Source organism: Lagenorhynchus albirostris, chromosome 2 (genome assembly GCF_949774975.1).
Source record: "Lagenorhynchus albirostris chromosome 2, mLagAlb1.1, whole genome shotgun sequence".
Taxonomy (NCBI): Eukaryota; Metazoa; Chordata; class Mammalia; order Artiodactyla; family Delphinidae; genus Lagenorhynchus; species Lagenorhynchus albirostris.
Genome location: NC_083096.1, coordinates 114,841,887 through 114,869,002, shown reverse-complemented (window position 1 = coordinate 114,869,002; position 27,116 = coordinate 114,841,887). Strand labels below are relative to the sequence as shown.

The following is a 27,116-nucleotide window of genomic DNA, read 5'->3' as shown; positions in this document are numbered from 1 at the left end:
TGCTTCTCCTTTATCCTAGGTTTGTAAAAGGCAGAAGGTCAGTAATCGACAAAATTTGACACTGTGGAGATACATGTGTTAATCTTTTTTGTAACCTGTATTACCCTCACAGCTGTTAAATTTATCTTGGGTAGCAGTAAATCTCTTTCCCTCCATTAGAAAAAAATAGAAAATAAATTTTAAAAATGTAAATGCATAATCAGGCAGCACCTGAAGTTGAGTACAGATGCAGCTCAACAAGGAATCATTGCCTCCCTGATTGTCACAGAGTACTTCATAAAATACAAGATGAGTAAAAATGTCATTTTCCACATGTGGCTTATGTTCTAGTAAATAACTTGATCCATTTCAGATGAAAGAATCTTTGATAATTTGGATGCTTTTTGGAAAAAAGTTACCAGCTTCGAAAATGAGAAACTTAGCCGTATGTGGTAACTGCATTCCTACAGCTGTGTTGTGTTATCCAAAATAGTTAACCATTCTTATATATTCTCAGAAAGTGAAAATTCGTATTGACCCCTTATTAAACCCTTAGTGGTAAAAAGTTTTATCTGACCTAAATTTCTTGCTGATGTTTGAATTGTATTCTCTTATTCACGTGCTCTTTATAATTTACCTTCAAATGCTTTTAGAGAGACTCCTGCCTCGCTCATCTAAGATATGTGCTGCTATCTAATATGTGCTGCATGTAGATGGGGCATTGCAGAACTATTGTGGCTCATACATTTAGGTCAAACCAGTAAGCCACTGTCAGCAAGTCTTATGTACTGGCTTTGCTACCATGTATATAGCTGAAGTGTACATTGTGCTGTAAAATGGATAATTTTTCATTGTGGACTGTTTCACACTGTATTAGCTTCAATACTTTTCCCCATTTATAAATCCAAGCCTTTCATTCCTAACAGCACAAGTACATTATTGCTTGGCCTTGATAATGTTTTCAAATACATCTTTCTTTTTTTCTTTAAATTTTTAGCTTTTTGTGATCTCGGCATAGTTAATTTGCTCCATTTCCTTGAACTAGGTCTGTTTTTCCTCTTTTACTTTTTTTCTCTATAAAATGGGCTTAGAAAAATCCCATTTCAGTCATATATTAAGATATATCATATATATCTTTTCTATGTCTTAATCTGAATTGATTTATATATATACTTAATCTGTCTTCAGATTTGATATCCCAGACATTATCGAAAAATATTGGGTCTTGAGTGTTGACAGTTTCTGAATATCTGTCTTAGAGTAATAATGAAGTATGACACTTAAACAACATGAGGGAAATTTTTTATCAAGAGAGCCAGTTAGGTCTATTACTTAGGAAGTGTTCAGTGTAGAATACATATTTCTTAAAACATCTTCCCACTGATAATGGATGCTAATTAAAAGATGATCAGTGTTTGTAGACATCGAATAAGGGTAAATTTAATAAATCTGCAGTTTTGCCTTACCAGGCTACAGACTCACTGTAACTGGAGTTCATTCAGTGAATAATGGGTGAGTTTTGGGACTTGGAAGAGGGAAATAACAACCCATATTGTCCTTAAAATCTTTTCACACAGGAAAAAGCTGGTGATAATTAGCAAGTTCTTAGTAAATACTGTCGTAGTAAATTGAACCATTCTGTATGTGTTTGTTGAAATTTTCATGGGTACCTATTAAATATGTTTATTAGCATTATTAGCACCGTTTCTACATCTCTGTACTCAAATAATAAATGGTAGGTAGAATGTTAAGTCATTTAATCTGTGTGTTTGATATGGCACCTGATAATTTTGGGACAGGCTCTGTAAAGTAGGGTTTAGATTTATGACATAAGTCTATTGTGAGTTGCCATGTTTTCTGTTACCATTTATAGGATATTCTTGAGTTTTGAGCCTTTTGCCACATACGGTTCCTTACAAAACTTTTTATTGCTTCAGTATCTTATGTTCCCACATTTTTTCTTCTTTTAAAGATTTAAAAGTGTCAGTTAAATGCTCCAAAATAGGGGCAAATTGCTTAGTAGGGTGCCATACTTTCCCAGAGTCTCTGAAAATCTTTTATCTAGAAAAGTAAGATCATAACATTTAAGAGTATGGACAAGTGAACCTGAACAAATTGCTTAACCTCCTCCATGGCTCAGTCTTCTCTCTGTAAAAGGAAGATAATCATAGTGCCTACTTCATGGGGTTGTGGTAAGGATTAAATAAGATGATCTGATGATCCATGAATGGTGATTAGCACAGCATCTGGTACATAAATGCTGAATAAAGTGTAAGCTTTTATCATCATGGGGTGCCCTGTTGTGACCTGTCTTCACCTAGGGAAAGAAATATTAATTTTTAGAAATACCTCTTCATTTCTAGCTTCAACATTAGAAAAAAATGCTTTCCTTGAAGTTGTTAAGCTTTGGCCTTGCAAAATCTTATAGTTGTCCTCCTAAAGGGTTTCATTTTGCCACTTAAAGTTGACGTTCATGTTTATTTTCATGATACCCCAATATTTCATTGGTTTACCTTTGAAGAATGTGTTGCTTCCCTTTAAACTTCTTTTGATGAACAAAAGGTAAAAAGGTATGAAATTTTATTATCAATGACACATGCAAATATGGTATAGAATGTTGCATGAAATTTTGTGCATTTAATAAGTCATTTTATTGCCTACCTTCACTCACTTATTATGAATCTTTACTGATGCTCAGCAAACAGATCACTAATTGTAGTATTGTTAATACATATTTCAGTGATTAAATATGTACTAATTAGCACAGTGTCAAGGGATACATCAGAAGGTGTAGCACTAAACCATTTTGCTCTGCCCTTTTCTCTTTGTTCCGGATCCCCCCGCCCCCGGCTTTTAGATTTCATTCAGCAGCATTCACTTGACACTTCTGCAAAAGATTGTGATGCTTTTGACAAATGTTAATTGAGAAAGCACTGAAAGCCTGGCTGCATTGTAATCAAAAGAAAATTACGAGGTTTAACAGGATGTCAGGGAAGGGCTTTACAGAAAAAGATAAACAGGTTTGAATAGGTTTCTGCAGCAGCTGGCTAGGCATGATGCTTGGCTAATGTACACAGGCTTCTCTCATACGGTCAGTAACTGATGCCCTGGAAATAAAACATTGCTTAAGAAGTTTCTCTTGTGATAGAATGAAAAAAGGGTGTAAAAAGTGTGTCTTGCACTTATTGATAACAAGAAGTTTCTCACTACTAAAGAACTAGGAACAAGTACACACTACTTTTTCTGATAAACTTAGCATACTCTGTCATAGAGTCAGAATTATGTAAACTATTTATGGACCAGAGCTTAATATTATCAGTGATAATATGAACTTGTTTTCCAAGAAGTTTTAATGTTCTAATTTGTTTCTTATGTATAGCAAAGCCATAAATTGTTAATGTTTTATAAGATTATTTTAAAAAATAGTTATTTTTAGTTTGCTCTTCTCAATTTAAATTTAAGGCATCATATTTACAAGGTCTTAAGAGCCAGTAATCTAAATGTTGATAAAACTATAGTGTGATCACCTAATAGATTTTAAATGGTGCCATTAAAGTTGTACTGACAGAATTTTTGTTGTTTTTTTTAAATTAAGTGTTAATGAGGGAAACATTAAGCTCCATTATCATTTTAACCTAGTGGATTCAACAGTTTAAAAGTAATGTTGGAAGTCCAAAATAACCTTAAATTTTTTTTATTTTAAAATTTCTACGCTTAAATCCACTTTTATATTTTTAAATCCTTTTATGCTCTCTGTTAAAGGTCAGTAGGATATGTAGGGTTGTTTTCAAATGAGGCATTATTTGATCGAACCCGTTATCTTGCTATGAGATTGCATTGTAACCTCTGACCAGAAGTAGTTTCTTTTTCATACCTGTGTTTTCAAAAGTAAAAATGTCAAAGCCTCAGATGTTTCCTTATTGAAACAGCACAAGCATGCCCAGCTTATCTTCTGTTTGGATCTAATCAGGCATGCTCAAAAATCTCTCAAGCAAGAATGGCTGCTGGGTGGAAAGATATTACAGTATTTGTTTTCCTTCAAGATGCAGAGTGGGTGACTTGAAATTTTCTATTGTCCTAATTATATGTAATGGTTAGACTTTTGTTGATACTTTGAATTTTATTGTTTCAAAGTATGAATTTATATAAGAAACGGATTTTTCTAAATATTTGATATGACATAATGTATTTGATATGTACATTGAAATTTTCTATATGAAACTGCCCTTCATTTCCTGTTACATGATATATGATGAAATTGTACATAAAATTTATTATCAAATATTTCATTGAGAAGTAAGCCTAGCACAATTAGAGTCATAGAGCGAAATCTATGGTAAATCCTAAACTGCCATCGCTTAGCCAACAATATGAATAAATTGGAATAAATGAAGAGATTTATTCTTCCTCCCACTCTACGGATATTCTCATTAATTTCTGATTTTGTTGGTGTTGGGGTAGTTGGATGGGTAGGGGTTGTGTGTGTGTGTGTGTACACGTGCGTACACGTTCACATATGAGTGCAAGTGGGTGTTTGAGATTAACATACTCATCTTTTTTCCGTAGTGCCTACCACAGCTGTGACAGTAACTTCTTCAGCTGAGATGTTCAAAACCACAGTATCAACCACAAGCCCTTCACAGAAAGGCCCCATGAGCACAACTGTAGCTGGATCTCAGGAAGGAAGCAAAGGGACAAAACCACCTCCAGCAGTTTCTACAACCAAAATTCCTCCTGTAACAAATATTTTTCCCCTGCCAGAGAGATTCTGTGAAGCATTAGACGCAAGGGGGATAAGGTGGCCTCAGACACAAAGGGGAATGATGGTTGAACGACCATGTCCCAAGGGAACGAGAGGTATTTCCTGTCAAATACTATATATACATTTTAAAACTTATTTTAGGGGCTTCCCTGGTGGCGCAGTGGTTGAGAGTCCGCCTGCCGATGCAGGGGACACGGATTCGTGCCCCCGGTCTGAGAAGATCCCACGTGCCACGGAGCGGCTGGGCCGGTGAGCCATGGCCGCTGAGCCTGTGTGTCCGGATCCTGTGCTCCGCAGCGGGAGAGGCCACAACAGTGAAAGGCCTGGGTACAGCAAAAAAAAAAACCAAACAAACAAAAACTTACTTTAAGTAGGTTCTGAATTACACAGAAATGATTTTATTTGAGGAAAGAGATATTTACGATAGCTAACTTCATTGTTGTTTTTGTTACTTTGGTAATATAGCACATGTAGACAACTTAAAGGTTTTTAAACTGTAAAAGTCATTTAAGGTCAGGCACTGAATTAAATTCTCTCCCTCTTAAAGACCTAGGTCAAGCCTGAGATTTTTGCCCATGGATTCTCTAGTGAGGCTTCCTTACAGCTGTCTTTCTCATTGCAATGTATCATTTTGGATGAGTCCCAAGAAAATCAAGGGCTTTTTGTTTGTTTGCTGTAAATGTCTGATATTTCTGTGCTGACTTTATATTTACTGTTTATAGTCTGTATTATACCCTACTTTTCATCAGTTATTGTCAACTACTTCCATTAATGTTTATTCAAAATTTAACACACGGAGTAGGATCATCATAGCTGATTTCCCGAATGCATGCAGAAAAAAATGGTTTCAATTTCACTGTTGCTTTCTACATCTGTTGTAGGAACTGCCTCGTATCTCTGCATGCTTTCCACTGGAACATGGAACCCTAGGGGCCCCGATCTTAGCAACTGTACCTCACACTGGGTAAATCAGCTGGCTCAGAAGGTTGGTTGGAACCTTTTAATATGATACACATTGGTGATTAAGGGCTTTAACTTCTAACATAAATAATTTAACTTTGTATGTTAAAACCAGCTTCGTTGCTCTTTGTTCAGCGTAAAAGTAAAAAATTATGCATAGCTTTGTCTGTAAACTATTTATTCAAAGTTACATATGTTTTAGGGCATGCTGTTTTCTATGTTAAGCTTTTTAATGAGTACATAGTTGCTTAATTTCATTCATATTTAGTTCTGTTTCTTTTGATGTTTGTAAGACAAATAGTGTATTGGCCTAATAAATCAAGTATCATTAATTTGCAACTGAATCCACAGAATGCAAGCAGATGTTCATATTGCAGATGATTATGATAGAATAAGAAAAATGACTTTAAAAAGCATTAGTAACTTTAATATTACATTGTAATGCAGTGACATTTTAGTTTCTCCTTTGCCATCTACCTTTCTAAAATGCAAGCAGTAGATAATAGCCCTCAGTATTATATTGATTACATTCTCACTTAAATTTTTGGATCATTGGAATAAATAAGTAAGATTTTTAAATAGCAGTTTTAAATGGTTGCAGTGAAATGAGAGAACTATCTCAAAAATTTTTTAAACGATTTCTGATTTTTTTACCTTTTGTTTCTTTAAAATGTCTGATTAAGTATTTTTTTTGAGGATCTAAGAATCTTTAATCATCTGAAATGAAGAGAAATTATTGGTCTCAGTTGCAGATTTTGACATATTTGCAAATACTTTTCTCACCACAACAAAGATACTTGGGAAAAAAATAAGAAGCCACAAACAGAACAAGAAATCTTACTGAGATAATATAAACTGTCATTTCAGATCAGAAGTGGAGAAAACGCTGCCAGCCTTGCCAATGAACTGGCTAAACATACCAAAGGGCCAGTGTTTGCTGGGGACGTGAGTTCTTCAGTGAGGTTGATGGAGCAGTTGGTGGACATTCTTGATGCGCAGCTGCAGGAACTGAAACCTAGTGAAAAGGATTCAGCTGGACGGAGTTATAACAAGGTAGGTAGAAATTTTCCGTTGTTTCCAATTAGATGTTTTGTATGGCTGCTCTGGATTCTTCCAGCAGTTAACTGCCTAACTTTTGGCCCCCTGGACAAACGCATAGAAACAGAACTTCTAATTTGGTTCACATCTCAAGAAAGAATTATAGTTGGGAAAGGAGCAACGTGCACACCCATCCCCACCCCCCAAATGACGCTAATTACCTGAGGGAGATTTTCGTTGGTGGTAAACGTCATCTGCCTGGTTTTGGTCAGTACTCTCACTTTGGAAGGCCCACTAGGAGAGATTCTGTTACACAACTGATATACTAATACAGTCAACTCTTGTGATTGTAAGAAAATTGTGATGCATATAGGAATGTTAGCCACTGAAATACTGTTTTCAGTGGTAGGTTTTGAGAGAAGGACAAGTTTCCTTTGCTAGGAGTATAGTGTGTTAGTGCTACTAATTTTTCCTACCTTGACAAAAATTTGATAGTTATTTTAACCACACTGTAAAGTGTTTATATGAAATTCATATGAATCCGAAATCTGTGGCTGAAATGGTTTTATGGTTTTTTTCTTCCTTTTCATCACATACTTTGTCTCTAGGTTTATCAAGATACTTTGGATTATCATGTCTAGTAAAATACAGCTGAAAACTGAATACACAATCTTGGCAATCAGTATAGACTCACAAAAATCCAGAGGATTACGGTACATAATAAACGCTGAGCTCAGGACCACCAGCTTAATTTCTGAGGATTTCTTCTTTCCTCAATTTTCAACAGATAAAAATCTAACCTCTGATTTTCTTTTCTTTTACTAAAAAGCTCCAAAAACGAGAGAAGACATGCAGGGCTTACCTTAAGGTATCTCCCCTGTGCTGTCACCCTGCTTTCTCCCTTCTTCAGCTACCTGTTACGCTTTATCATCTTGCTGCATGATCCAATGTATTTCAGTCTTTGATAATTATATAATGTGCCCCATATCAGCTGTACAAATGTTGGCTTTTCACAGGTATATTACTCTCAGAATAAGCAAATAATTTATTTTTATAATTTTTGCTGTTTTTCCATTCATCCAAACATACAAGAATTTTAATGAAATATCCTTTGAATTGGAAAGTTATCATAAAGTCTCGTTATTTCCTGTTGTCATCTCTGTGGATTGAAAAACAACTTGAGTGAAACAGCTATGATATATTCCTGGCAGTTTATCATATCAAAGACTGTGTAGTCATAATGTATGTGCATGAAAAAGTCACTGCTTTCTTATCTCTGTGGTGTACTCTTAAATGAAACAGGCTTTGTCTTGAAATTTTTTGGAGTCATTTCTAGAATCAGGTTGATAAGGGGATGGGTTACTAGAAATAAAATATAAATAATGTGACAGTGCTCTCGATATATGTTATATGTTGGTTTTTATCGAGATGATAGAAACAGAAAGCCACTGTTTGGCTCAGAATCCTTGTCCACTGCAGCCAGTTTTTCTCACTGGTATATCCAAGTAAAATAGGAAACATGATGAGGCTAACAGTGGAATTATGCCAAGCCAGTTCTGTGTGGTAGATCCAAATAATAAAGAAGTTCCTTTTGCTGGGGATGGATACTTTCTAACCCTACTCATCTGGGGACCATATTCCTAGTCAATCAAACCTTGAAGAACTAATCTGTATATGTATGAAAACAAAACAAAAGAACTTTGTAAGTTTTGTACAATAGAGATTCAAAAGATATGACTTCACCAGTTTTAGTTGGCAAGATCTAGAAAAAAAGAACATTTCACTAACGAGTAATGGACATTGCTGCATCTGAGAACTTTACAAGAAAAGGCAGTGGGAAAGTCTGTTTTTAGGTGGTAATATTTTGAAAGTCCCTTATTAGCCTGTTTAAAGGGGGCAAAGAAATAGATACTGAAGTGTATAGAATTTGTTGTACGGAAATTTTCAGCTCACCTTTAAGGTATTAGTTAATGTGTGAAATGTAATAATTAGTATGTTGCCCAGGACATATATCTCAGTGGGAATAGAATAGCTTTTTTTCTTTGGCAGGGAGACTACTTCAGGAATATGATTAGGCTAATGATCATTTTGATTCCACTACAAAAATACAACTAGTAATAACTAAGGAGCATTACAAATTAATAAAAGCATGCCATCAGCGAGTTATGTGTATAGGTAGTAAATTTCAGCATGACCTCAATTTCTGACCAGTGTCATTTTCAGTATGTCTCAAGTGAGCTTCTGTGTTCAGATAAAACTAATAAAACTCCTTAAGTTACAAATCAGAAGCTGACTTACACTGTGCAAATGAAGCGAGTTCCTGCTTTGTGACAGAGGATTCATTTGTAACTTAGATTAGAGGCTCCAGTCTGTATTTCTTGGTGACTAATGAATCTGGCCTCAGCAGACCAATTTCTGTTCCATTCTAGTTAATGGCTGCAGCAGTATCAGTGTGAGCATTTTGACTATTCTATCTCCCATCAGAGAGAGAAAAAAAGCCTTTAATGCCACTTGCGAGTATCTTCTACCTGCTAGGAAGGTCGTGGTGGCTCACGTGGCAGACAGAACGAGGATATTAAGTTGGACTAAGCTAATTAATCTTAACTCTGACAGTAGCCTCAAACAACTTTTCCCCGTGCTCATTTCAATATAGTACCTCAAACTAGCAATTTTTGTTGTTCTTTGTAGAGTGTGTTTTTTTTTCTCAGTGATTATCAGTAGATCAAAACAATTGATATTTGGGCTTAATGACACATTATGGCTAGGTAAATGGGAAAGAGTAAATAAACTCAGTGATTTCAGTTATCCAAGCCATAGTCAGTGTACAGCTACAGTAAGTATCAGTACAAAAGCCTGCCTTCAATTGCTTAACTGACCGGGTTACATTTTTATTTAATGTTGTTTTACATGGTAATAAACTAAACCTACACATAGGAATATTTATAACTTGGATATTTATTAAGACTTTACTTTGCCTTTCTGTTTTTCTTAAATTATTAGTATAGGTTTTAAATATTTTGACTGTTCTCTTGATCTCCTTAAAAACAGATGATTGTTTATGAATTAAGGTATACTCTCGAGTGTTTTTTAGCTGGCCAGGAAATTGGAAGAGTTGAAAATGTTCACAGATAACTTATACACTTTGAAATCACCTTGTTTTTTCCCAATGATAATAAGTAGACAATGTTATAAGGCACAATTTTGGTTATTATTTTTAGTTCAGGTTCCAAAAAACAATATGGTTTAATTTTCAAGCATAAGTATTAGGCTACTCTAGAGACACCAGTGTTTTCTATTTAGAACATTTAAGTCTTGAGGTTTTATGTAGGAGTGACCATGCATGTAGGGGTAATACCTCAGATTAAGAGCTGACACTGGTTTTATTTCTTTGCAACAATTGAAATATGATTAGATAAACAGAAACGAGTCATCTCTTTATACTTAGTCTTTATAATCAAATAGTAGTCTACTGATCTTCAGCTAGTTCTATTTTGAAAGGGTCAGACATCAAGTTGGCCAGATATATGTTGTCCAGGTGTTCTTCCGTAAGAGTAAATCATCATGACAGATAAATATTACAGTTGTCACTAGTCAGTGATTGAAAATCACCTTGGTACTAGAAGTAGTCAAAACTAATGATAGTTTTCTAATGGATGCAGGCAATTGTTGACACAGTGGACAACCTTCTGAGACCTGAAGCTTTGGAATCATGGAAACACATGAATTCTTCTGAACAAGCGCATACTGCAACAATGCTACTGGATACATTAGAAGAAGGAGCTTTTGTCCTGGCTGACAATCTCGTAGAACCAACCAGGGTCTCAATGCCCACAGAAAATATTGGTGAGTGAATCTATTGTCAGGTTTAATTTTAATTTAGAAGATAGATGTTTAAGAGAATAATGCTTCCATTGAGTCTTGTGAGTTATTTCCCAGTGCCAAACTTCTATTTTGTCCAATTATTTTTGTCCCTTAATAAGAGATATTATTGATCACACTCATAAAATTAATGCAAAAGCCAAAATCTATCCTATGTCTTTCAAAAGTTGGTGTTTTTTTCCAACTGAAAAATCATTAAAGGAAAACAGTGTGTAGAGTACTTAACTGCAAGAATATGGACTGCTTACGTAATGAAAGTGCTTGCTGTGGAGCTGTGGCGAATGCCTTTCCATTTTATACAATACGTTCCTAATGAGGTTAAATTACTTTCTGAAATGCGTTCTCTCAAATATTTTAGGCACGCAGATATTTGAGCCAAACATTTATATTAAACAGAACTGCTTTCAGGTGAAAATGTGGTCAGTGAACTACATCACCCATAGAGCAGAATATCCATGCTTCATAGACTGTAAAACAGCTGCGGATAGTTTTGAAGCATCATTTAGAATTTAAATGCTGGCAGTGAGAGGTAGGAATTCACTTTTGATGGTATTTGAAAGAAGTACTACTGTAAGTACAGTGAAATTATATTAATATAGGCTTGACTGATTTAGAATTGTTATTCAGTGGGGTTGAGCTCAAATGAAATTTTAGTATCCCTTAGTAAAGTAAAAAAATTTCCAAAGCGTAAATGTAAAAAAAAACCCAAAGGGAACACAGACTACTTTTCCATCGAAAGAGTGCATTGGAGCAGCAGATATTGAATGAAGTTTTGCTATCTGGAATGCCATATCTTATTGCCTTATTGTGCCTACCTAAGTATGAGACTTTTATTTAAAAATACAGAGAAACAAGGTATATAGGAGAAATAGACATCAATCAGATTATGATACCTGGATTTAAATTCAGAGCCTTAAGCTTATTTTAAATAACTGAGTTTTTAGGAAAAAAGGTATATTAAAATCATGTTTTTATTTACTTTATGAGGTTTTGAAATGACAAATAACTTAATAACTTTAAGTGAAATCAAAATAATTTGGCCTGCTTTAATGTGGGAGACCAGTCATAAGGAAAGTGATATTCTACCATAGCTTAGTAGGAATAGACAATGAATAAAGCTCCTATTTTATGTCTAAAGCTTTTGTTATTTTGAGGTTTAATTTATTTAGTAGTCTAATAAAATTCCTAACATACGCATTAAACAGTTCTTCTCAAATGTTTCCAGGGACGTACCTGTAAGGTAAAGGAGTGTGGACTTGATTGTCTCAGAAGATGTCATAAAAAGTATTGTTTGAAGTGTTGTGTTGTGACCTCAATTTGTTTTCTAAATCTTCTGAAGGCTATTTTAAAAACAACCAAAAAACATAAAATTTCCCATTTAAGCTCCTTCCAAGAGTGCAAAGAAATTTTGATAGGCCAGGTCAACATCCTCTGCTCCCACCGGCTTTACGTATGCAGAACGCTCTATTATTATATGTCTGAGATATTTTTATCTCAGTTTGAGAATGGCCAGGAATCTTTTTTCCCTGATACTTGTGTTTTTCAGAGTTCTAAATGTTTATCCTTTACACTGGTTTTTTAAAAAAATTTAATTAAAGAAAGAACATTGTGGGTAGAGATTCTCATAGCGTGTAGTACACATTTTACTGCCTTCTCAAAAATAATACCCTGAACTTAATGTATGCATGTATTTATTACCCAAGAATTATCAAGATGAAGGCCATTTTACATATTCCAATATATTTCCATGTCTTTTATTTCACAATTTTGTGAAAAATAATATCTGTAATTTAATATGGCATTCAAGATTCAACTTTTTCCTAGGACTTGTTCTCTTTTTAGACATGAGAACTAAAATAGCCCATTATCCCTTTATGTCTTCACTTTATGTTCTTATCTAAATTTAGGGTGTGGATACAGTATCTTTGATTATTAAGACAATTTGATTCTCCTCCTTAGTGGTTTCTCCTTGAATCCTTATTTTCACTTGATTATATGATTTACCCTTATACATGACCTCGTAAAATGGTATAGTTATATGTTATAATTATACCTGATTATAGCTTTTTAAAATCAACTTTGAGGTATAATTTATATACAATAAGAGCAGCTGTTTTAATGGTACTCTTTGATGAGATTTGACAAATGTACACCCATTTAACCAACAGCATGGTCAGTATTTCAGCCACCTCAAAAGGGTCCTTTATAATCTTTGTCAGTCAGTCTTGTTATACCCCCAGCCCCAGGCAACCACTGATCTGCTTTATGTCACTATAGTTTAGTTTTGCTTTTTCTAGACCTTCCGTTGAATGGAATCATAGACTATATACTCCTTTTGATCTGGCCTCTTTTACACAGTATAATGTTATTGAGATTCATCTATGTTGGTGCCAACATCAGTAATTCTGTCCTTTTTATTGCTGAATTTCCATTATAAGGACACAACACTATTTGTATATCTATTTATACATTTAGGTCATTCCCACTTTTTGACTGTTATTAGTAAAGCTGCTATTTTCCCAAGTGATTGTACCATTTTATATTCCTAATAGCAATTAGAGTTCCAGTTGCTTCACATCCTCACCAGCATTTACAATTGTCTTTTCAAATGTCTTTTTAAATTTTAGCCGTTTTAGTGGTTTGTAGTGGAATCTCATTTTGGTTTTATTTTGCATTTGTATGGTTGCAAAGTTATGTTTTGCTGAAAACTGTTCCAACTTTTCATGTTCTTATTGGCCATTCATATATCTTTTTGTGAAGTATCTGATTTTTCCCATTTTGAGTTCTTTGTTTTATTATTGGATTATAAAGATTATTTATATATTCCTGATACAAATCTTTTGTCTCATATATGTATTCTGAATATATAGTCACTCAGCATGTGACTTTTCATTCTATTTTCTTAATGATATCTTGAGAGAAGCAGAAGTTTTTAATTTTGATAAAAAATCCTCATTACCCAGCTTCAACAACATCTAGCCAATCCTGTTTCACTTATTCCTCTCACCATTGTATTATTAAAGCAATCCCTAATATTATTACTTTAAATACTTTAATATGTATCTTAGACTTTAAAAAAAAAAACAAGCCATTCTCATACTTTAAAAAAATATCAAAAACAGGAAAGATAAAAAGGAGATTTCAGTTATTTGATTTTTGTAAATTTGTTAATACCTAATTTGTTTAACCAGGATACAAACAAGTTCATGTTGTACATTTGACTGATGCATTGCTCTTACTGGAAAGGAAGAGTTTTCCTTGTACCCTTCGAGGTTCTTTGGCTGGTCTAATAACCTCAGGTTTAAATACCACCCCCCAATACTTTCTGTTGCAGCTTATGAAAAGAAGCACATCATGTTTGATTGTCTTTCTTTGTGATCTTAAGATTGATTATGTGGTTTAGTTATTATCAGCCTAATCCAGCATAATAAAATTCCCTATCATTTATTTTCCCAATGGGCTTAGCAGCCAGCTTGATTGTATACCTCAATTTAAGCTTAGTTATACTGCAGTAACAAAAGCCCTAAAGTCACGGCAGCTCTCAACAACAAAGTTTATGACTGCTTTACTCCACGTCACCTGAGGCTTAGCTTTGCTTTGCTCCCTACCATCTTCAGTTGGCTCCATGTTGCTTTTACCCCGGGACTCAGGCTGATGGAACCTAGTACGCTGCGGGTCTGCTGGCAGAGGTCCTAGTTTTTCCATTGTACACTGTATTACTTTTCTTCCCCTTTCCTCTCACTGCAGCCACTACTCAGTGATGAATTTGACAAACAGAAGGACAGAGAAATATATTAAAATCCTATCTTCAGCACTGGCTGTGAGTGAGGCTCTGGGTGGCTCTTCTATGAATCACGTGTGTTCACTTTCAGGAAATCTGTTGAACAAAACATATATTATGTCGGCTATACAAAAGTATAGAGAAAACCATAAACATCTGTGTAGCAGTCACCCACTGAGCCACATCTTAGCATTTTACCATATTTGCTTCAGGTTTTGGGGAAAAGAAATAGGTATATATAATCTGGAAATCCCCTGGGTCCCCTCCTTCCTGATCAGATGAAAAAGAGGGTAACCATCATTCTTACTTTGTTAGCATTAGTAAGCTTTTATTTATTTATTTTTGCTCTACAGGTATGTACATTTAACTGTTATTTTTCATGTCTTTAATGTTAATGATTTCACACTATAAATGTAATTATATAATTTTCCCTTGCCATTATATTTTTCATATTTATGCACATTGATATGTGCATCTCTAGTTCATTCATTTGCTCTAAGAATGCACAATCATTCAACTATGCCTGTGATAGATATTTTAGTGGCTTACACTTTTTTGCTGATATTATGAAAACTGTGGTGAAAGTTTTTGTATGCCTCTTACTCATACATTTGTGACTTTCAAGATATATATGCGTGCACACACACACAACCTAGAAATAGTTTTTGAGTGGTAGAGCATGCCCATGTTTAACTTTACTAAATACTGCCACGTTGCTTTCTAATGTTGTTTTACCAATTTACATTCTCACCAGTAATATCATTGTTCCCCGTCACTCTCTTTGTCAACACTTTATTATTGACATAAATTTTGTCATTCTAGTAGATTTGAATTGATCACATTATTTGCAGTTCCCTGATTACTTAATGCATTTATTGGGTATTTTAATTTTCTCTCCTGTGAATTTCTTGTCCACAATTTTTTCCTGTCTATCTCTTTCTATGTAGGTAATGCATTCTGGAAACTAATTCTTTGAAGATTATATAGTTTGCAAATGTTTATTCTGTCTGTGCCTTCTCTTTTGTACCTTGTTTATTAATCTTTTGTTTGACGGAATAATGAACTCAAATTATCAATCCTTTCTTTTAGGATTGATACTTTTGGGATCTTGTTTAAAAAATATAGTGTTTTGGGGGGGTTTTTTGTCCCCTGATCAAGAAATTTTTCTCTACTTTGCAGTGATAAAGATTGTATACTTTCTTTAGAAATGATAAAGCTTTGCCTTTTTACATTTATGTTTTTAATCCAACCTGAAATTTATTTTGTTTATAATATTAATGAGGGAACTAATTTCATTTTTTTCTATACAGATAATCAGTTGTTTCAGCACTTTCAGTGCACAAGCCATTCCTGTCCCCAGTGGTTTGTAAAGATATCTCTGTCATATATCAAGTTTCTGTACATGTTGGGAGTGTCTGTTTTACATTGTTGCGTTTGTTTTTGTTTCAATACTATTAATATCTGGTGAGTGCTTTCAACCCTGCTTCTTGAGGAACCGGATTCCTCTGGACTGCTATTCGGCATGTCTCTTCCATGTGCATTTTAAAATCGTCTTGTCAAGTTCCACATACTCAAAAAAATCTTGTTGGAATTTTTATTAGAATTAGACTGAGTTTGTAGATAGATTTTGAAAGAAGTGTCACAGATTTATCTATTGAGTTCTCCCAGATTGGGCCATGATAGAATTCTCCATCTGTTGTTAGGTTTTCTAAGTTCTATATTTTTCCCAGTAATGTCTTGTACTTTTTCAATTAGGCTTATTCCTAGGAAACATACACTAATTTTTATCGTGAATAGTATTTTTTAAAAATTACATATTCCGGGGCTTCCCTGGTGGTGCAGTGGTTGAGAGTCCGCCTGCCGATGCAGGGGACACGGGTTCGTGCCCCAGTCCGGGAGGATCCCACGTGCCGCGGAGCGGCTGGGCCCGTGAGCCATGGCCGCTGAGCCTATGCGTCTGGAGCCTGTGCTCCGCAACGGGAGAGGCCACAGCAGTGGGAGGCCCACGTACCGCAAAAAAAAAAATAATAAATTAAAAAAAAAACATATTCCAATTGTTTGCTGATTGGTGTACAGTTGATTTTGCTGATTGCAGACTTGCTAAATTCTTTTCCTTCTGATAGTATAGAGTCTCCTGCCCATTACTATGTAGTTAAGTATATTTTCTATAAATAATGAACACATTGCTTTTTCCTCCCAGTCTTTGTACCTTTTATTTTTCTTGAATTACTGCCTTAGCTAGGTCCTTCAGTACAGTGCTAAATAAAACTTGTGATAAGAATGATACTGACTTAAAAAAAATTGCTTTTAGAGTTTTGCATCATTTTTTTCTGTAAGTTTGGATATATAACCATTACCTGATAACAAAACCTTTATTTAGGCAAGGAATTTTTCTTTTATTCTTACTGTTTCATAAAGATTTTTTATACTGAATGAGTGTTGAAATTTGTTGAATTCTTTCTGTTAATATTTTTCTTATTTAATTTCATAATTTGGTTAAAGACATTAATATATTTTCTAATGCATTAATTTCTATATGCCTTTTTGAGTTAAACTCAGTTTGTTCAGGATATTATATTTAAAGTGTATATATAATTCATTAACTATTTTTACATACTTTAAATAAGTAAGGATATCCTATAATTTCTCTCCTTTTACTGTTCTGTGCATCAAGAGTATATATTAGTTTTGTGAAATGAGTTGAAAAACATTCTCTTATATTCACTGGAGCAGTTTGTTAAAGATTCAGTATATATTTAACCATGAGTTCATTTTCTTAAATGGTCATAAAGTATTGGGGTTTCTATTTATTTAAGTCAGTTTTGTGTTTCAAGAAAATTTTCCCTTTTGTCTGTCTATTTATTTATTTATAGTATAAAGTTGATTGTTGCATCTCTACTAAGATCTATATTAATGATCCTGTTTTTAAAAATTCAAATTATTTTTTACTATGGACATGATTTTAAACTTTAATAAGTAAATATTTGTTGAATGAAATTAAGTCTTTGTACATGTGTATCTATATTTGGAACATTTACTGAAAACTTAAAGGATTTCCTTTTTTTACCCTGTCTTCTGTCTTGTTTTAAGAATAATTAATAATTGAGAACCCCTTTTAGTGTGAAGAAGAGAGAGGTATATATTAAATTTATATTTTTGTCACTCATTCCCTTCACCCACTACCCACAAACATGGAATCTGTTATGAGGACAGGTGATCATCCACATACCCACCTGCTTAATCTTTCTAAGCAAAGTATCTCTACCAGCTTCTGCAGCTGATAAAATTCTAGGAGTTATATGACTCATTATAAACTTATATTTCAGGTGCTTGACATGTGGTCTCATAGCTTATAAAAATTTCCAATGTTATGATTTCATATTTACAGCTGAATCTATATGTATTTTGCAAAACAAAGTTGAGAAAGATTTTTAAAAAATAGCATCCAAGAGTTACTCTGTAATGGTATGAGTCCATTTTGCTAAAAAGAGAGTGGGTGAATTCATCATACTCGTGTGTGTGTGCGTGCGTGCACACGCATGGCACATACAACACTTACACACATGTTTGTCTAAGTATAGAAATAGCTATTCAAGGGTATATGCCATCAGAGAGGGTGAAATTCAGAGAAAAATGTATGGACTGTATTTATTGAATTATGTGTTACTTTTTAAAATTCAAATACTGAAATGAAAAATTTTCATCCAGTTCCTCTCATTTCATCAATAAATGGCACATTCTAATTACTAATATGAAATAGTTTTCTTTAGTGGAAACAATGATACTTTTTCATTCTTTTAAATAATCATATGCTGATATAAAGTATTGCAGTCTTTATTGGAGTTACAGTAGACAGCATTTATGTTGAAGATGTTACTATTATATTTTTTAAACAAAGTTAAACAACATTGGTCTTGTTGATCACATAAATGTTCTTAATGTTTATGCATTGTCTTCTTTTTCTTACATGTTTTCCAGTGTTGCTACTTCATTTGAATTTTTGAACTTTGGATTATACTGCAGTGGTTGGCAAACTTTTTCTATAAAAGTCCAAGTAGTACACATTTTAAACTTTGCAGGCTATGTGGTCTAAGCTGCAAATACTTAACAGCCATAGACAATATGTTAATGGGTAATCATGGCTGTGTCCCAGTAAAACTTAATTTACCCAAACAAGTGGCAGGCCAGATTTGGCCTACAGGTCCTATTTTGCCCAACTTGAATATGTAAAAATTGATCATTGCTAGTGAGAATTAATGGGAAGTTTGAACATAATGCCAGACATTTTCTCTTGAATAATGCTATGCTGAGCTCCCTACTTTTAGAAACCAGAGAAAACCTATTACTGCAAAGTTGACCTATGTAATCTTATGTATTAAAATGTGTTATATACATAGAACTAGATGTCTACATGCAATAAAGGCATTCACATTTATAGTTCGTATTTTGTTTTACCATTACCAAGTGATGGTCATTGAAAATTACTTAACATAGAGTCAAAAATCATTTTGAAATATTTTTGTTTAACTTAATGATTTAAATGAAACTTTGATAGTCGTGTACTATAAATCAGACACTCATATTCGTAGGCTAACAGACTGGAATTAGTTGACAAAAGATATAAAACTATGAAGAAAATGTTAAAATGCTTACACCAAAATTTTTAGAGTAGTAAAGTTTAAGACCTCTTAGAATAAGTTGTTTGTTCATGATTTTGTTGGACTTGAACACTGAAGTTTTTTACGTAGAAAAAAAGGAAAACAGTGGTTTCTTTGCAATTATCATTTGCCTCTTTGTAGTTGAATTTAGAGAATACCCCATTTTTCCCCCTCCTTTATCTTCTGCCTCATCCAGTTCTGGAAGTTGCAGTGCTCAGTACAGAAGGACAGGTCCAAGACTTCAAATTTCCTCTGGGCATCAAAGGGGCAGGCAGCTCAATCCAACTCTCTGCGAATACCGTCAAACAGAACAGCAGGAATGGTAAGATGGAACAAAGTCTTTTAAAAATGGATAGGGTTTTTGTTCAGTTAAACCTATTAATTCTAAAATACTGAGTGTTTGACTCCTAATATAACAATTACAGCTTAGCATTTATAAGCAGATTTAAAGTAATGCCTTCTCTTTCCCAGTAAACTTAATCTGAATAAAGATTCCATAAGGATTTGTTTCATTTTATTCTTATTTTATTGTATCTCATCTTATTCGGAAGCATATTTTCTGTAAAGACATATGACTTTTTACCTTCCTAGGTCTTGCAAAGTTGGTGTTCATCATTTACCGGAGTCTGGGACAGTTCCTTAGTACAGAAAATGCAACCATAAAACTGGGTGCTGACTTTATCGGTCGAAATAGCACCATTGCAGTGAATTCCCATGTCATTTCAGTTTCAATCAATAAAGAATCCAGCCGAGTATACTTGACAGATCCTGTGCTTTTTACCCTACCACACATTGATGTAAGTTATGTATGCTAATGAAGTAGTGGAAAATTATAAAACCAGTGAGGAAGGAAAGCAAAACTAACATGCTAGAGATAGAGAGAGGGGGAATGGGGAGGTGGCAGAGAGGAAAGAAAAGACCTTCCCATTTGAATTTCAAATGTTGGACTAGGTCAGAGACACAAGTTTATTTAAGTCTGTGAACATAAAATTAAATGAGCCTGGTTCAGTGATTATTAGAATTTAAGTGTATTCTTAATGAAAGCTAATTCAGTAATCAACAGGAAAATGTAAATGACTATAATTTGTTTTAGAATGAAAATTAACTGTTACCTTAGCAGCACGATAGCTCTGCCTTTTTAGTATGACAGGTCTTTTTGGTTTGTTTGTTTGTTTGTTTACAGATCATATAAACACAATTGTTATCAAGCCCTGTGTTTTTAAAAATATAGAGTTGAAGAGATGCGATTCCTCTGCTGTGCCTTAGAATGCAAGTTGGTAGCTAAAAACACTGTGTTGGAAGATTGTCTGCAGAATTTGGCTGTTGTTATAGTAGAGAGAAAAAGTGCCCATAGATAGCCACGTGAATCTCCAGAATTCATTTGTGAACAATACATTTGTGTGGCTATTCTCGTCTTATATCTTCTGCAGTTGCTTCACTCTCTTAAGAGCTTGACATACTAACTACAGGATTCAAATTGTCCCTATTGGGTCATTTAGAGCAAAAATGGGCCCCAAACAAAATAGATTTTAAAACACTTGGTCCTTATAGAATTTTCTCAGAACAAATTCATGGCTTTAATTTTGTCAGAAAAGAAAAAAAAATGATTCTGATGGACCATCAGTATGTAAAATCATAAGATGGAAATTGTAATTGTGTAAAATGGGTCTTTGGTAATTTAGAGTACACTTTAGAGTGTTTTGGACTATAAAGCCCCTTTTAAGTTAGATATCTGCCTTGTATAACATAGTCTACAGTTCTGCTGATGAAAAACTTTATAGTCCGAAACATGAAAAGTTTAATCTAAATTACCTTTTACACATATTAAACAATGGCTATTGCCATCTTAGAGTGTAAAATCCTAATTTTATCTTGTCATTTTATTTCCCAGCCTGACAATTATTTCAATGCAAACTGCTCCTTCTGGAACTACTCAGAGAGAACTATGATGGGATATTGGTCTACCCAGGGCTGCAAGCTGGTTGACACTAATAAAACTCGTACAACGTGTGCGTGCAGCCACCTAACCAATTTTGCAATTCTTATGGCCCACAGGAAAATTTCAGTAAGTATTTGCACTTCGAATTAGTAGCAGAGAAAAACCTCAGAGATTCAAAACAGCTTGTGTAGTAGTCCCTTCTTTGGGTGTTTATTGTAACTAAAAAGCAAACAAAGTAATGTGGATTTCTAATTGCTTTTACATTGTCCATATATTTTAGGAAGTCTTGGCACTATATTTATTGCTACATCTCAAAATCATGTGCTTTATAGACTCGTTCTAAGTTTTCCCCTTTGGGCAGGTGTCAGGCAGAGGCGGTCAGGGATTTAAAAAATGAACAGCAATAGGTTATGCGAAAGAGACAGAAGGCTCTAAAGTTTAACATGCCCTCACCATCTTGAATGTTTGAATCTCATTTCAAAACTTTTGTTTTAAATTTCCTAACGACTTTGCACACTGTGCCAGACTGCAGATTTTGAAAGATCAGAATGGCTTCCGGAATATTTCTTAGTATTCATTTCTTCTTGTGATTAAGAGAACATAAGCCAGGAGATAAAAATATTTAAGAACTATAACATGAAAGCTCTCAGATCTATTATGTGCTTAACTTTTAGTATATATATATATATATATATATATAAAATATAAAAACTCAAGGAGAAACTTAAAATTTGACTACTTGTTAGCCTGGCAAGTCATTAAAATGCCAATTATTTTGAAATAACTAAGTAGTCTTTATTCTGTTGTAAAATGTTTTCTATATGTTTATGTAAGTAATTATTGTGGTCATAATTTTCTAGGTAAAATCTACTTTCATAGATCATTCTTTGAATATAAAAATCAATAAGATAATATTGAACTCTGTTATATGATCGTAATTTTTTTTTAGTATTGAGCCCTGTTTGAACACACATGAATATTTAGAGAGTTTAGTATTAAAAGTTGAGCTATCACATCTGAAACCTATCTTACCCTTAGTTAATGTAATGCAGGAATACTAAAGTTCCTCATTTTTTTAATTTTCAGTACAAAGATGGAGTTCACGAATTACTTCTTACAGTCATCACCTGGGTGGGAATTGTCATTTCCCTTGTTTGTCTGGCTATCTGCATCTTCACCTTCTGCTTTTTCCGTGGTCTACAGAGTGACCGGAATACTATTCACAAGAACCTTTGTATCAACCTTTTCATTGCTGAATTTATTTTCCTAATAGGCATTGATAAGACAAAATACATGGTAAGTACTCCTTCTGTTTGTTGACCTTGGATCTGAGAATTATTATTATAACAGGTGTATCCACATATGCTGCTGTTAATATTTGACCTTGTAACTTACAATAATTGACATGGCAATACTGAAGGATAATTTGTAATAAAACACAACCCAATCATTAAGTAATATTATTATGAGTTAATTCATTTCTTGTATTAAGGTACAGTTGCATTTTTCTGGGTTGTTATTAAAACACGTAATTTGAATAGAAGAATGCTGGGTATGCTAAAATGAAAAGATCCGATTTTTAAATTTTTCATTTTGTTTACATAGTCATTCTAACCAGTGATCATTTCCTCATATTCTGAGCAATTTATTCACCATCATGAGGTCTCAGTGTCGCAAAGAGAACTTAATAATTAGTTAATGCTTTACTCTGTATTCATCTGCACTGGGATGAATTTGAGAATGTTCCATGTATAACAAGAAAATAATGTTAAGTAATTAGAGCTGGGATATTTATCATTAAAGCAAATTTTAAAAAATTCTGTAGTAGAAAAAAATAGAAATAATATATTTGGAAACAACTGTTCTAAGGATTTGTAAAGCAACTTATCTACAAGTAGGATATTCAGATTTAAAAATGAATAGTTCTGGAAGAGAAATTAATATGTTTTCTTATTTGCACTTACTTTTGCTATAAATAATAATGTCTTACAATGATGATATTTCTAGCACACCTAGCATTACACTCCATAAGCATTAAGCCAAATTTGGCAGTATTTTCATTTATGGAAAAAAAAATTTTTTAAGAAGCAGTATTTTCTCTAAATAATGGTATATCTTAAAGACAGTAGTGAGTACTATCGGTGAATATTGTTTAGTTTTAGAGTGGGCTGTTTATATTCCCGTATTCTCTTGTGTTTTTTGCTTCTTTCCTTTATAGATAGCATGCCCAATATTTGCAGGACTTCTACACTTTTTCTTTCTGGCTGCTTTTGCTTGGATGTGCCTAGAAGGTGTGCAGCTCTATCTGATGTTAGTTGAAGTTTTTGAAAGTGAATATTCAAGGAAGAAATATTACTATGTTGCCGGTTACTTGTTTCCTGCCACAGTGGTTGGCGTTTCAGCTGCTATTGACTATAAGAGCTATGGAACAGAAAAAGCGTAAGTAATTGCAAGTGACCTGAGTGTTTTTCAAGTGAATAACTTTTTAAAGCCTGTTAGCTGTCAGTGAGGGTCCCTGACAGACTAAAATAGCATCTGAAAGCCTTATTGGTAAGAAAATGGGCATGCCATGCACAAGTTACAATCAAGTCTTTTGTAATTTTCTAGGTTGAGAGGATTTGTACTCTGGCAAGGCATATTCTAAATTATGGACTTCTTTTTAACACAAAAGATTGACCTCTAACAAATTGAAAAAGTAAATAACTTTTTGGCCTTAGAAAGATATTCGGTAAAAATTTTTCTGAACTTAAAGCATCTGACAGGTTTAACTATTCAGTTTTTAAGCTAATGTTTCATTAGCTCTCTTTGTGCAGCCGACCCTCTAGGTAACTCTCGTTCTGAGTTGTGACAGTACCACATTCCAGCCCATAGGTTTTACTTTGATAATATTTTATCAGGCAGTTTGAAAGGATTAAAATAAGTCACTGTCATTCATTTATAAAAAAATATTTTTATGGAAAGTGACAGAAGGTAGACCATGTTTCTAAGGATTTTATTTGCTAGAGGCATGGATTTGCTTTCCAATTCTGTTTATTTTTTCCTTTGATAAAATTAGTTATATAAAGATTCTTTGGACTAAAGAAAGCTTTTTGACTACACAGATGATGAAAGACAAATAAAAGAAATTCATTGGGGATTTGATGTTATATGAAAAATGAACCACTAAGTAAAATCTGTCTTAATAAGTTTATGCATCATTTACTCTAATACAGTATGAATTCTATGCTTTGATTTTTTTTTTCTAGTATTCATCCATTCCCAGTTGAGGTGTTATATTTGTGCTATACTGTTTTGCAACAAACATTACATCTGACTACTTATTTTTTTAATCTCTTATGTTCCATAGGGTTAAACATTTTAGCTCAGATACAGATCTAAAGGCAAATTTTGAAGATAAGAACTTTTTAAAAATGAGACAATTTGGAATACCAAGTTTCGCGTTTTTCTTAGTAAAGTCAGAGGTCTTAACCATCAGGATTGGGGTGGAGGGGAGTTATTGTTTTCCCCATATAAGCATAATTATGCATGTCTTTATCAAATTTAAAACCTAAAGTGAAGAACAGTAGAATTATTCAAATTGTTCTTGCCCATGATAAATTAATTTTTAAAGGTAAGTGTAAAGATACTTTTGCTTGTTAGATTTTTAAAATTTTGCTTTACTTGTGATATTGAGCATCCATTGAAGCTACTTAATATTCTTTTCTTTTCATAATAGTTGCTGGCTTCATGTTGATAACTATTTCATATGGAGTTTCATTGGACCTGTTACCTTCATTATTCTGGTAAGCAGACTCTATTTTTCCTTCATTTTTAGCTTGCTGCTTTAGCAGTACAATTGAAACAGGGATAATTTGTTTTACTGTTAATTTATCTGTGCATTCAAAGATTTATAAGCATGTCTAGCTTACAGAATAAAATTATGTAGTATATTTTACATTCGATATCATTATTGAGAGTTTATACACTTGCTAATTAGTACTATTTTTAAAAACACTCTTTCCTTTAAGAACTACTTTTCCCTCATTTGTAATTTAATTTGCAAAAATGTCAGGTCTTAATCTTTATGTTAAGATTGTATGATTTTAAAGTAGTTTGATAATTAGAAAGGAATAACTGATATGTATAGTATATTTTGGTTTTGAGTAGTGGAATTTTTTGTTAAGAGGTTTAGTTCACGAAGTTACATCTTTAAAATCTATAGTATTAGCTCTGCACGAAGCCTGTGTAGCATTTATGAATTGACTGTTTTATGGAAGTAAAAGAACATTAGCTTAATATTTATTATCTTCATGTCCACATGGTAATTTAGTACTTTTAAATAAATGTCCACACCCTAAATTCTTTTTAGGGCATAAAAAAGGTTTTTTTAAGCTTAGCGTAATAAATAAATATGAAATAAAGTTTAAACTCATTAGAAATAAAATTACTTTTCTAAGACTTAAAATACCAAATAAAAATATTGGTTTCTAAGAAATTTTATTTTAAAATAAACCTGATACAACTTAAGTTTAATGACATTAAGGTATTTTTTAACTTAAATTATCAGTAGTCAAATATTTCAAATATAGTTGAAATTTTTTTAAAAAGCTAAAATATTTGGATTTAAAACTTCACTCGGTTTTAGCATCATGCTGTTACAAATAAGTGTTATTGACCATTAGAAGATTGAAAATGAAACAATCAAGTTTATATATTGCCTATAACTGTTTATTCCTATTAAGGTTTTTTCTTTAAAAAAGGTGACACAAGTAAGCTTATTAAGATATTTCTACTGTTAATAGTATTACAATTCTAGTTACTAGTACGTCAGTAAAATTAAGAAAAAAATTTAGTAGTTCAAGGAAACTTAAAACTACTTTTGTCACTAAAATGAATTCTTTTATACAATTACTTATGAAAGCAAAATGAAAATTTGAGATGAATGCCTGTATGAATCGAACCAGTAAAAAACACTCTCAAGTGTTCTTAGGAAAGCTGATTTCTCATCAGAATTATTCAATCCAGATGATTGTCCCAATTTTTTGTTCTTTGCTTACTTATGCTAACACAGCCTAAGCCTATCTTGAATTAAATGACAAACAGCTGATATGAAAGGGGTATGATCCTTAAAAACTCAAGCTTTTTTTTTCTCCTTGACCCCTTGGCCGAACATACTGAGACTTTGAAAATTGTAAAAATCATTTTAGGGATATTTGATCTATACTTCTGTCCTATTGCAGTTTTGTTTATTTTCTATCTCTGAAGATAAATACTGTCTTTAGAGTATTAAAAAACATTTCACTGAGCGAAAGGAGTTAATGTTCATATATACTCAGCTTCCAGTAAGAAAAGAGGTAAAGGACATTTTATTATATTGCCCTTTTATAGTGAGAGCCTACCATTATTTTTTAGTCTTGTCATTATTATCCTTTACCAAGCCATTTACGTTGAGATGTGAAGGGCTTTGGTGTTCCCAACTTAAAAACAAAACAAAACAAAACAGCAGGTAGCAATCACAGTACAGATCCTGGGAGTAATTCTTCTCCTGCAATTGCTTTGCCCTCTAATCGTCCCAACACAGAAAGGCAGAGTGGTATTGAAGTGTAAAACATCATCTCAAATGTAACCTAAAGTGAGATATGTGATTGTACAGCACACGTTTGTTGAGTATTAATATATTTACCTGTATATATCCTTATGGTGATATAGGTCATTTAAAAGTCAGTTCAGACACAGTTTAAAAATTTATACAATATAAATTATATTGTATACTGTCCTTTTAAGGAATAACAAAAAGTACCTATTGATATTCCTAGAAAGCATAGTTTTGCATTTCCAGCTTTTCTGAATTGAAATCACATAACTTAGTAGTATTAAATAAGTGTACATTTTTAATAATTTTCAATGAAGGAAAAAAACATGTTATGGAACATAAAACTTCCTACTTCTGTATTTCTATAGAATGTCTTGCCTACAGGCACTAGAGTTATTATATCTATGAGAAAAGTGCTTGTAAGTAATGAGCAGTGGGAAACCATTAGTATGCCTGAAATGGTTTAATGAAAGCTTGGATCATGACACGTCAGGAGCTGTTCTTATCATTTGGACAGCTCCATCTGCATCGTTAATAATTAATTCAGT

At 33.3% G+C, this 27,116-nt stretch overlaps 1 protein-coding gene across 4 annotated transcripts in view; it reads left to right on the top strand.

Moving 5' to 3' along the window:
- Positions 1-27,116, top strand: part of ADGRL2 (adhesion G protein-coupled receptor L2) — a 271,647-nt gene that overhangs the window by 226,626 nt on the left and 17,905 nt on the right. For 2 of the 4 annotated variants that reach the window (XM_060139667.1, XM_060139664.1), the window contains 11 exons: positions 4,546-4,836; positions 5,623-5,726; positions 6,569-6,754; positions 7,569-7,607; positions 10,399-10,582; positions 19,254-19,379; positions 19,649-19,854; positions 20,949-21,122; positions 22,083-22,292; positions 23,215-23,435; positions 24,712-24,778. In XM_060139667.1, the coding sequence (XP_059995650.1) occupies positions 4,546-4,836; positions 5,623-5,726; positions 6,569-6,754; positions 7,569-7,607; positions 10,399-10,582; positions 19,254-19,379; positions 19,649-19,854; positions 20,949-21,122; positions 22,083-22,292; positions 23,215-23,435; positions 24,712-24,778 (1,808 nt within the window). The remainder of the gene's footprint in view (positions 1-4,545; positions 4,837-5,622; positions 5,727-6,568; positions 6,755-7,568; positions 7,608-10,398; positions 10,583-19,253; positions 19,380-19,648; positions 19,855-20,948; positions 21,123-22,082; positions 22,293-23,214; positions 23,436-24,711; positions 24,779-27,116) is intronic. The other 2 variants (XM_060139665.1, XM_060139666.1) reach the window with 1 other exon arrangement.